The sequence below is a fragment of the Rhynchophorus ferrugineus genome, unplaced genomic scaffold, assembly GCF_030347505.1.
Source record: "Rhynchophorus ferrugineus isolate W39M unplaced genomic scaffold, kcgeb_rfMv2 rfM6, whole genome shotgun sequence".
Lineage (NCBI taxonomy): Eukaryota > Metazoa > Arthropoda > Insecta > Coleoptera > Curculionidae > Rhynchophorus > Rhynchophorus ferrugineus.
In genome coordinates this window covers 43518201-43531616 of record NW_027472585.1, presented here as the reverse complement: position 1 = coordinate 43531616, position 13416 = coordinate 43518201, and the positions used below count along the sequence as shown (strand labels likewise).

Here is a 13416-nt window from a genome sequence, read left to right as displayed (position 1 = left end):
AACGGGACCTGGACAAAATCCCTTTGTACGTTGTATTTCTTTTTCTGTCAAATTTGACGGTGGACGATTTAAAGCTGTGTATTTGTTGTTTCTTTCTTATCGAGCGACCTTTAATCGAATAGATGCTTGGTACAAGAAAGTCCTGATCCTTTTCAATCCTATTTTTGTTTTCCTTATCCGGACTCAAAATAATTAATTATAAATTTAAGTAGAATAATAATAAAGTGAAGTCAAATGGAGGAAATAGTAGTAAGGGGTCATTCATTTATTACGTGGTATGATTAGAGAAGAGATCTAGCTCGTCCATATCTAATTTTTCCTTGCTAAGAGGTGGGAGGGACTCTTAAAACACTTAATTAAATGACCCTCAACATGACAATTTTTGCAAGGAAGGGTTCTAACAAATTTTAGTGAATTTTAATTAAAGAAAATGGATTATTTTAAATATCTTGCCACCTCAAGCAAAATAATCTTTATATAAAAGAATAATTTGTTATACATGGTGTCTTTTGAACTTTTGGAATCACGCGTATAGAAACTATCAAAAGAAGTTGTACTTATTTCAATAGAATAATAAAATTATTCAATGTAGGTAATTAGTAATAAGCACAGAGAAAACGAAAATAATTTTTACCAACTCATTATAGGAAAAGGAAAAATAAGAAACTTTGCTGACAATAAATAACTGAAACTCTCTGTATAGCAAAAAAATATAACCAAAGAAGCTTCGAAATGAAATTTTCATGTTAGATAAAGAATTTGTTTTGTGTTACCTCTATATATCTGTGAATCCCCGAAATTCTTTCTACAATATCTAAACATTTCTCTGCAATTGATTTATAAAAATCTAATATAATTTAGACTTACCAGACCACATAGATTTTCAAGAAAATCGTATACTTTTATTAAACCGACAGAAAGGAATAAAATACGATCTCGTGCCTGTCTAGACAACAAAATAAAAATATTTTTATATAAAAAAAGCAGAAGATATTTTTGTTATCTAAAGCCAAAATTAATATGAATTGATTTACAAAATGTTGCAGTAATAAAGAAAAGGGTTATGATATATTTAATAGTAATGAATAATAGGTACATTAAGATCCAACTCTGTTAAATAGGAAGGAATAAAATACGATCTCGTGCCTGTCTAGACAATAAAATAAAAATATTTTTATATAAAAGAAAAACAGAAGTTATTTTTGTTATCTAAATCCAAAATTAATATGAATTGATTTACAAAATGTTGCAGTAATAAAGAAAAGGGTTATGATATATTTAATAGTAATGAATAATAGGTACATTAAGATCCAACTCTGTTAAATAGAAAGGAATAAAATACAATCTCGTGCCTGTCTAGACAACAAAATAAAAATATTTTTATATAAAAGAAAAACAGAAGTTATTTTTGTTATCTAAATCCAAAATTAATATGAATTGATTTAAAAATGTTGCAGTAACAAAGAAAAGGGTTATCATATATTTAATAGTAATGAATAATAGGTACATTAAGATCCAACTATGTCAAATAGAAAGGAATTCAATACGATCTCGTGCCTGTCTAGACAACAAAATAAAAATATTTTTATATAAAAAAAGCAGAAGATATTTTTGTTATCTAAAGCCAAAATTAATATGAATTGATTTACAAAATGTTGCAGTAATAAAGAAAAGGGTTATGATATATTTAATAGTAATGAATAATAGGTACATTAAGATCCAACTCTGTTAAATAGAAAGGAATAAAATACAATCTCGTGCCTGTCTAGACAACAAAATAAAAATATTTTTATATAAAAAAAACAGAAGATATTTTTGTTATCTTTATATGGAAATTCAAAAGTCAATTTCCTGTCTTGTTTTTTTCTATATTAATTTTATATTGATATTAGTTTAATTTAACTGATTTTTGTGCTGATATTTTTACATTATATCAATGTCAGATAGAAAAAATAACATGTTTGTTAGTTAATCCAATAATCCGCGTTTACTAATAATAATCAAGAGAACAATGTTTGTTGAATAGGATGGGTATGAAAGTAATAATTTTTAACATTTCATGTAGAACGGCAGTTTTAGAGCTCATACCTGGGAAGTTCTATAGTTTTAGCAGAAAATTAACGTATTGCCATCGATCAACACTGTGCATATACTTTTGATTAGTGTTTCGCTTTCAAAAATATGTAAAAAACATGTACTTTTTCCCAATATATTATTATTTTCTCAAAAACAACGAGAACTTATTCATGATCACAATAATTTGGAAAGGTTGTTAATCCGAATAATTTAAATGATAGTCGTGCTAATAACATCTTTTAATTAAAAAATAGTACAAAAATATAAACAAAAATACATCAATTTAACAAAATAACCACTAAATTATTTACAAAATTAAATACAAACTTAAATATAAAACCACTAAAAAATTAATTATCTAACATATAAACAAACGAATATTATATTCATATAAAAAGCATGTATTTACCAGTATATTCACCACTTTTACTGGAAGTTATTTGATCTTTCTTTAACAAGCAACCATATTCCTGCTTCCCATTGGGTAATAGTTTGTATGGCTCATGGTACACGGATGAATTTTCACTGTCTGATTCCTCTCCATTAACATGGCCTGAAATTATCATAATATAATTAATGGTTAATATATTTTTAGGTCAATTTCAGTCTTACTATTGAGTTTATTTCATTTATTGAGTGTTTAACAAATATTATGTATATGTAATAATTTCAATCATTAACAGTTAAGTTATAAACTGATCTACGTACCATACAAATTACATTTCTTCTGTTTTTTCGCGGTACCATCAGGTCCGATAGTTCCATTTTTGCTTTTCACCGAAATTCTGGACCTTGAGAGACCATTATTGATAATGGGGGTTGACATGTGCTTCAAGTCTTCCATGTTAATCGTAGTCGGCTTGGTACTACTTGATACCAATGCGGTGTGTTTATGGAGTAGAGCAACCTGTGAAGCGATACGAGAAAATATTATTGTGAAAAATGAGTTTCAGTAAATTTAGGTTTTCAGTGATCATGGGTGTGTAAGTGTGTATGTTTTTCATGTGAATTTGTTTAGCTATAACACTAAAAATAGAAATTTATTATATTTATTAATTTTCTTTTCTGGTCGTAAAAACGTTCCAACAAAGAATCAATATAGTTACTTCAGCTGAACTGCAAGAAAAAGTGAGTGAAAAGGAGCATCCGAAAATATTTAGCCAAGTAAATGGAAAAATTACCATTTCCCAAAGTATGAATAAGATACAAGAGTAGAAGCTTCAACCAACGAATTATTATTCATATTAGCAAGAATAGACAAATAACAAGAAATTATCATTCTCGGAAAGACTGCAGAAATGATAAATTAACAGTAGGATAGTAGCCCCAACTAGTAATTGGTATTTGAAATGTTAATGGGGTCCAAGCAGTAAATTAATCTACAGGCATTTTTGGAATTACAAAAAATAGATGTTTGTCTAAAATCTGAAACCCACCCATATGACAACTTATTCGTCGTTAAATTTAGAGTATCTAAATAATTACTATAATAGCTACAATTTACTGTCTTTCCAGGTACAACCAAAAAAGGCAAAATACCTGAATATACTATACAACTTTTTAGTAATTTGAAGCTTTATTGTGAAATATTGGTACAATATATTTCACTCAAAGAATTATCCATCGGTAGTCGCTACTTTTATCATCTTTCAGTAAATTTATCCATTCCATCCAAAAAGACCGATGCCTTTTTTGAGATTATTCAGAAATCGATTCATTTTTTATATCTTCATCGGAAGTGAAGGGCTGCTTTGAGATATCATGACTCATAGGACATTTCGTAACGACTAGTAATCGGAAGGAACAAGATGTGTAGAATACTGCGTGTGAGGTAGCACTTCGCATTTTAACGTTTCCAAGTATATTTTCACCCATTTTGTAAAATGTGATCAAGTGTTTTCAAGCTGAAGAAAAACATTGTTGTGTCTTTGCCCGAATTCCGATCATTCCTGTAGCAGTACTTGGCTCAAACGCATCAATTGTAGTCGATAGCGATCACCATTGATGGTTTCACTAGGTTTTAGTAACTCATAGTATACCACGCCAAGCCTATCCTACCAAATACAGAGCGTTAGCTTGGAGCCATGGATATACGGCTTTGTCGTTGATGTTCATGCATGATCAGGTGGTCTTTTCGCTTTGACTTATCGGAATTGGTCCATTTTTTATTACAAGAAAATAATACGAAGCAGGAAACCCTTCTGATTTTGCTGTTGATGCAGCATTTCACTTCGCTTTCAAACGCTTTTCAATATATCTTGGAGTCAATTCATACGGTACAAAATATATAGTTTTTGGATGATTCCCATATATTTTAAGCGACCCAAATTATTTCTTGCGTTGTTCTCAACAATCCTGCATATCATCATCTAATAATGCCCACAAATGCACGTTTTCAATTTTTTTTGGCTGTCTTAAGCGCCCTTTGTCTTCGATGCCAAAGTCACCACTTGTAAAAGGTCAAAATCAGTATTCATATTTTGAAATCGGTGGAGCATGGTTGTCACAAGCTTCATACAGTATCCGGTTTGAGAGAAAAATTGAGATAAAGTTAAAATAAAACATTTTCTAAGCATTGAAAAAATTGAGTTGATGTTTTAACATGAAAATAGAACCTTTAAATTCAATTTATAGGCCCAATAACTGTATACTAACTATGTCAACTTATTGGCGAATTGATCCAAATGAAACTCCATACTAGTTTTGGGAACTATCGACTGAAATTGACTATCAACTGTTTAGTAATTGACTACCTCTTACTATCGACTGTTTCAGTCGATATTTTCGGTTCGACTGATTTTATTACTTTTTACCAGTGACTGTTTCAGTCGACTGTTTTCAGTCGCTATTTTCGGTCTTGATTTTGTTACGAATTACTGTTTCAGTCGTGTATTTTTAGTTACTATTTTTAGTTTCATTCGATTGACTTTTAATGTTCTGGCTCTGTTGTCCTAGCCGCGCCCTTGATACAAATGTACCCAATTTATGCTTACATAGATTTTTATGTAATATATATAGTTTTATGATTTTTTTGGTAGTTTGCTTGTAAATAACAATATACTGTATATTAATATAGCAGCAGTTTAGAACAATATTTTTCAAGATTGTTAACGTAATAGGGTAAAAATATTAAAATTGTGAATGATAAATAGTAAAATAATTTTGACCTGTTTTATCGCAATAATAGGTCATATTTCAGTTACTCTCTCGATTTTTTAACAATAATATTTCCGTTCAATAATAAATAAAGAATATTTAAATAAGCTCTAGCAGTTATTGTGCGATAATTTTTAATTATGTCATGAATTTTTTTTCTATGATTAGGTATATTTTTAATTTTTATTTGGTAGTAGTGGTTATTGTTCATCTTTAGTTTTTAGGGTTTGTTTAAGTTCTATTGTATTATTAAAGCATATTATTTGAAAATAGCAATTAACATATTAAAATACGATAAAACATTTGTGGGGTGTTATTCCGTTCCATAGAAAAATTCAATTCTTTTTTACAGATCCACAGAACATTCAAATATAAATGTAATATTCTACTTACTTTAAAATGAAATTATTAATAGCGTGTTAATAATATTCAGTAATTATTTTTTTCCTTTTCTTCTGTAAAGTTAGTAGGTGAAGGAAAATCTTCGTCTCTCTTATATTATCGTTAGAAAATTTAAGAACATATAAAAATAACTGTTTATCTCCGTCCTTTCCTCTCTCACAATTTGTACCATAAAGGTTTCGGCGATCTTCGTCTGACATCACGAATTGAACAAGACAGTCATACCGTGCGAATAGTAATTACTCTTTTCAGTCCCTAGTTTTTTGACTATTGACTGTTTCGACTGTTCTCAGTCGATTATTCCCAACGCTACTCTATACCTGGAGAAAATTTTAACCAATACTTGTTAAAATATAAAATAAGAATAAAACCCAACACTGATAAATAAGTGAACGGACTGGGAAGGATTTACAGAAGTAATTCTTTGAATTATTTCAATATTGACGATATTCAGATCAAGTTACTCCACTAATATGAAAAATAGCACATATGTTAAGTGAAAGTATTTAGAGCAATCTCGGAATAAATATTATATGAAATATATTTGCATCGCATTACTTGACAATGGAAATTGATACGTTATAACCCGAATAATTCAATAATTCCCCTACCTTCTTCTTTCCCCGCCGTATCATTAGAAACACCGTACAAACGACCAATAATATAACCATGGCCATGACGCCAGTAATAAGGCCAATATATGCCTGGCCGATGTTGGTTGGGCTTGTTGCTGGAGTCACCTCCTTCCTAGCGTGTGTGGTCTCGCCGCTTGTGTTCGGCGAACTTGTTGATATGGGAGACTCCGGTAATAAGTAGTACTTTTCTAAATCGTCTACCGTCAGGTTGTTGGATAATAGCACTGGAACAAAATAAATATAATTAAAATAAGTAATATTTTTTTGTTTAACATTTGATTGATATTAAGTATAGATATTTTACGTTTTCATTTTTATATTATTCGGAAATTGTACAGATTTATTAGTATCTGAGAATTTTTACTAGTGCGATAAAAAAAAAGAGTGAATATTTCGAAATACCAGGAGTACCGGAAAGTCATTACCTATTTTACTAACAGATGTCGCTGGGTTTAAGTACGAAATCTTATGATTTGACATATATGTTATTTTATTCTATTGACATCAAGTTTGAAAGCTATACTTATTATATTTTACGAAAGTAACACCATCATAGGTTTATACCTCTTTGAAAATGTAAACACCTGGTGAAATCTGATGAGCAATTTATGTCTCATTCTTTATTAACTTTTACTGTTTCTAAATTTAAGTTATTGGCTGTGAAGGATTTCTTCGTATCCAGGAACTAAACTTGGTGAATAGCGATTATGTGAATGGAGGAATGGAAATGACAAAATGAAAATAATAAAGAAATTTGAAAGTAACAAAAATCTCCTATTAAGCTCTCGGATAAAGCTGAAGTTCTCAAAATACCTGTACTTTAGTGCAAGGGAATCGAAAATTCATGTTAAATTGTTTCCTAATACTTTTTAAGGTTTATGACTTAAGTGAAAATTCACTCATTCTTCAAAAATAGGCATTCTATTGTATAACTTAACGTAATAATGGTTGTATAAAAATTATCATCAATAGAATCAGCGTAAAATTATTTATATTCTATGAAATTTCATCAACTTAAACAACGAAAAAGTATTAAAATATTTAAACTATAGGATAAAGATACAATTCTCAAAATATATGTAATGTAATATGATAAAAAACAACAGATACTCTTATAATTGTTTTAGAGCTTGTAATTTTTAAGATATATGATTTAATAAATCTTATTTTTAATATATAACTTAGATAATTATCAGTTACTTAAACAATATTGAATCATCACTAGATGCAACGTGAAATTATATACAACATAGATATTTTCATGAACTTGAAAGCAATTGAAGACAAATGGCAGCAAGATATATGAAATTGGCAAAAAATCTCAAATTTTCATTTCTGAAAGTACTATATCCAAAAGTCCGCTTATTTTCTGAAAAGATACCCTTATAGTATATATAAAAAACGAAAAATATTATTGTTTTTCTATTAGATTCATAGTGATATTGCTCATTCTATACGGGCTCTATCTCTCTATGCTCTATCTATATATCTCTCTATGCTCATTCTATATTCTTCACTCACTATTAATTTTTACTATTAAATTTTGGTTACGTTGTTTGTATATTTTATTTAAAAACTGATTTTTAATTCATTTAAAAAAAAGTTTTCATATGAAGCATTTAATTAATTCTTAGTTCTTCGTTTACCTAGAAACATCTGTATAGAACTAAATATCGATCACTAAACAGGTTTGAATCATCTACATAACAGTTGATATCAAAATAAATTCAAAATTTGGGTTCCAAGTTGGGATCGAGTTCCCATTTGTGAATCTATGTGGAAAGAAGACCAAATCCAACTTTTTTTTAGCGAACGAATACATATGATGAAAAGTGGATCACATATGACAAAAGTTTGCCCAAAAGATTGTGTTCAAAGCTAGAAGGAGTCTTTGGTGGGATTAAAAAGGATTTTTTTTCAATATGAACTGCTAGAATCTATTCAAACGATAATTGGGCTCTCTAGTGTTAACATCGATTAAAAAATTCCAGAACTGAATTGAAAATACGTTGTTTTGGATCATGGAAATGCTAGATCACACACATCTTTACTAGCTCCGTAAATATTGAGACAAATTAGCAAGAAAGTTTTGATTCCTCCATCGTGTAGCCCGGACTTTGCTCTCTCCGACTAAAATGTGTTCCCGTCTCTGTAAAACTCTTTTAATAGTGGAAGGTTAAACGAAAAACGAATTTTTGAACGAATAATTTCGTTTGAAGGAAGATGAGAGAAAAACCGAAATTATTTTTCCACCAAACAATATCTCACCAAAGCAAAATATTGCGTGTTATTGAAATATATATATATAAGCATAAATTTGTCGAAAGAAAAAACACCATTAAACTCTCGAAAAATATATGTACACATTAAAAAACAAACGATCATCATAATCCGAAAAATTATGAGAGCATTAATTTCCCGAGTGCCTCTCTAAGGGAAACCCATTAAATAAAATGTTAAATATTTATTTCGGGCCGCATGAATCTTAAATCAGCGTCTCAGGTGTGAGTAAAGGTAACGCGAGTGCTTAAATTAATGAGGATGTCATTGCATCTCATTTTTGCTGAAATTTATTTAAAGTGTTCCTTCGTACGTATAAAAAAGTCAAAGATCCATTATGTTATTAGCACGAACAATGATTAATTTAAGATAATTTTATAATACTTTTTTGTATATTCATAGTTAATTTTGGTTTGGTGAGTTATAATCTGATGATTATTTGGATGTGTTGAGAAAGGATGGTGTAATTTTTGAGTAATAATATGACGATTATTATAACTAGATACATATAATTACAGATATTATTGGAAAGGCTTACGGAGAGGAAAAGTTTACCCAGCTATATTGTTGGACGTAGTACAAGCCCTCGATAAAATCTGGTATAAGGGGCTCATGTATAAACTGTATAAAATATTGGCGAGACAATACATTGAACTCTTAAATTCTTACATATCAGCCAGAATGCTTACAGTTAAACAAGAAGAAACTTTGTCAACAATGAAAGAAAGAAAAGCAGGTGAACCGCAAAGCAGTTTTTTGAATCCTCTTCTTTATCTATTCTCTAAAGTTGACATTGCTATTGGAGACAATACCGAGAAGCAATCGGAAAATTGCAACATGCAAGTAATGGAGAATAAAAGTCAATGAGAGTAAATCCGTGCATATCGTTCCATTAAACTGTTCATATTCCAATAAATATGAATAACCATTAATACCCTGGAATGTCTCTTGGTATAAAACTTCGTTGGAAGAAGCATATAAAAATAACTCGAAATAAATTAAAAAAAAATATTGTTTACTTGGCGAAATATTAAAATTATTCGTTCATAATGAGGTGTTGTTGTAAAAACAAATGTAAAATATGTTGCTCTTTGTCAAGATGTAACGTCAACAGAAAAAAGTCTTTAAAAATATAAAAATAATAATATATATTTGTAACACATGCCTAACAAGTCCAATTTGTTGCTCGGCACTGACTTCAAGCTGATCAGATGGTAGTAGTTAAAATAATATTATAAATAGATAAATATGTTCAGGTAGGTATTAAGCTAAAATGTGGGTATATAGTAGAATATAAAATACTTGTGTTACCTGTAATAGATAAATAAGTTTCTTGTTTACTTTTATTTAGTGATTACGACGATTATTATGTACATACTTTGTTTTAAATGGTTTTTTATGTTAAAAATCTAAGTCTGATTATTTTTTACTTTTTGTGAGTTCCTTATTTATTTTTTGAAGTTTGAAGTTTTTGTTAAAAATATTATATATATATAATAATATTATAAATAGATAAATATGTTCAGGTAGGTATTAAGCTAAAATGTGTGTATATAGTAGAATATTAAATACTTGTATTACCTGTATTAGATAAATAAGTTTCTTGTTTATTTTTATTTAGTGATTACGACAATTATTATGTACATATTTTGTTTTAAATGGTTTTTTTATGTTAAAAATCTAAGTCTGATTATTTTTTACTTTTTGTGAGTTCCTTATTTATTTTTTGAAGTTTGAAGTTTTTGTTAAAAATATTATATATATAATAATATTATAAATAGATAAATATGTTCAGGTAGGTATTAAGCTAAAATGTGTGTATATAGTAGAATATAAAATACTTGTGTTAAATGTATTAGATAAATAAGTTTCTTGTTTATTTTTATCTAGTGATTGCGACGATTATTATATACATACTTTGATTTAAATGGTTTTTTATGTTAAAGATCTAATTCTGATTATTATTTGCTTTTTGTGAGTTCCTTATTTATTTTTGGAAGTTTGAAGTTTTTGTTAAAAATATTATATATATAATAATATTATAAATAGATAAATATGTTCAGGTAGGTATTAAGCTAAAATGTGTGTATATAGTAGAATATAAAATACTTGTATTACCTGTATTAGATAAATAAGTTTCTTGTTTACTTTTATTTAGTGATTGCGACGATTATTATGTACATACTTTGTTTTAAATGGTTTTTTATGTTAAAAATCTAATTCTGATTATTTTTTACTTTTTGTGAGTTTCTTATTTATTTTTTGAAGTTTGAAGTTTTTGTTAAAAATATTATATATATAATAATATTATAAATAGATAAATATGTTCAGGTAGGTATTAAGCTAAAATGTGTGTATATAGTAGAATATAAAATACTTGTATTACCTGTATTAGATAAATAAGTTTCTTGTTTACTTTAATTTAGTGATTACGACGATTATTATGTACATACTTTGTTTTAAATGGTTTTTTATGTTAAAAATCTAATTCTGATTATTTTTTACTTTTTGTGAGTTCCTTATTTATTTTTTGAAGTTTGAAGTTTCTGTTAAAAATGTTATATATATATAATAATATTATAAACAGATAAATATGTTCAGGTCGGTATTAAGCTAAAATGTGTGTATATAGTAGAATATAAAATACTTGTATTACCTGTATTAGATAAATAAGTTTCTTGTTTATTTTTATTTAGTGATTGCGACGATTATTATGTACATATGATATGATAACGATGGTGTAGCTCGTTAAGCCGTACTAGCATTCATATCCCGTAATTTTTTCACGTTTTTCAAGACTTCACAATACTGCAAGACATTTATAAGACGGAACAAGTTAATTCCTTATATAACATTTCACCGGAAACCGAATTCATTTGATTGATCGTCTCCAGCGGTATCAAACTAATCTATAACAGATTGAATCAGGGGCGGGAGCCATTAAATTTGTAATTTTTCCGTTTTCCAGGTCAATAAAACTCGAAAACACATTTCCACTAAACGAAAAATCAAAGAGAAAAAAAACGAAAAAGGAATGCGAACTTCGGGTTCTTTCGCGACGTGGATTAAAGGTGAGATTGTTACTTAATGATCGGGAAAGAAAAGTTCGTTAAGTGAATAGTCGCCGATATTTGATTAAAGTCGCTGATGAAAAGCGAGTTTTTCCATTGCCGCCGCTTTTTCCATTAGTTTGCGATTTTTTCGGACGCATTCTTCGCGAATTTTTTTTATCGCCATCCCGTAATTAATGGGATTTTTGGATGAATGAAGACGCGATTAGACTTTTCGACGCGGATAATTCGTGCCGCGTAATTTCTGATTCATAAAAATCAGAGCACATCAAAAAATCAATTAGTAATAACTAAACAGACCGGGTTTATTATATCAGATACTTTCCGCGACAAAACTTTAGCACACTACAAATTTTTCACTACAACTCTTAGTAAAAATACATTTTTACCTTTTATATTCTATTGTTAAAGGCGGTTAGTCATAATAAAACATATATATTTGGCAAAATTAGTTTGTTTCATTCAACATAATTCCCTTCAAGGGTGATACACCAATTATAGCGACCCTCCAACTTTTCGATACCATTTTTGTAGTACGATTTCTCCTTTGCTTCAAAATAGGCCTTAGTTTCAGCGATCATTCTCTTGAGATCTACGGATAGGAAATAGTCGCTGGGGGCCAGATCTGGAGAATACGGTGGATGAGGAAGCAATTCGAAGCCCAATTCATGGATTTTTCACACGATGCACGATGTCTTGATGAAGCAGCACTTTCTTTTTCTTCAAATGCGGGCGTTATTCGGCGATTTTGTCCTTCGAACGGTCCAATAACGGCTATGTAATAGTCGCTGTCGATTGGTCCTTCTTTTCTCAAGGTAGTCAATGGAAATTATTCCATGCGCATTCCAAAATACAGACGCCATAAAATTGCCAGCCGACTGTTGCGCTTTCCCACGCCTTGAAGTGGGTTCATCGTGTGCAGTCCACTCGGATGACTGTCGATTGGACTTCGATGGAAATGATGGAGCAAAAACTCTAGAACTAATCGTGTTCTTCTTGTGGCGGTTTCTGATTTCAGCGATTGGAAATATATGGTGGTTATTTTTGCTCCCTATCATTTTCATTGCTGGATAGTATAATTGTAAGAATAAATATTTAAATGGTTGTTTCTTTAAGTCCTCAGGGATATAATCAGATGAAGAGTTAGTACAATGCGATACTAATATAATATTTGAATTTACGATTGGTCGGTTATTATTATCAATTTAATCATCAGTCTCTATCTAGTGCTATTTGAATTGCTTCCTAAGTCATTTTCGCTAGATGTTTGTCCCTTTCCATTTCCATTCTTTAGTGATTCACTCCATTAATTTGATTTTTTTCTGGATTTTATTTTATTCGTGATATAAATTTCAAATGAAGTCTTTATGATGAAACATCCGATTCTTCTCTGCCACATCTTTAACTGGTTTTAACGCTTTTTGAGTAAACATATTTTCATTTATTTTCCCTTTTGTTATAGCTGTAGGTGGAAATATAGACTCTGTCTGTGGTCTTTTAAGGTAGTGAAGCATAGTTATGAATGTTGTTATTATTTTACTTACAAACTGATGGTCTGAGCGAAAAAACGAACAATCATGTTCAATTTAATTATAATCTAAAGTTACTCCAATCATTTTTTGAAAGTAGATTTTACTACTTTTTATTATACGATTCAGTATAAAATTATGTATAGTAACTAGGAATAACTTGAAAGGCCACTTGAATCACAGCAAAAATTTCACGGCCATACATATGGAGAATGTGGTTAAACCTTTAATCTCTCGTATCAAGATGAATCTTTTAAGAGATACGTA

At 29.3% G+C, this 13416-nt stretch overlaps 1 protein-coding gene across 1 annotated transcript in view; it reads right to left on the bottom strand.

The window, feature by feature from the left end:
- The window catches only part of LOC143197969 (discoidin domain-containing receptor 2), a 623414-nt gene that overhangs the window by 93746 nt on the left and 516252 nt on the right, over positions 1–13416 (bottom strand). The window contains exons 10-12 of the mRNA XM_076406850.1: positions 6246–6493; positions 2785–2983; positions 2486–2629 (exon numbers count right to left, since the gene is read on the bottom strand). Of these exons, the coding sequence (XP_076262965.1) occupies positions 2486–2629; positions 2785–2983; positions 6246–6493 (591 nt within the window). The remainder of the gene's footprint in view (positions 1–2485; positions 2630–2784; positions 2984–6245; positions 6494–13416) is intronic.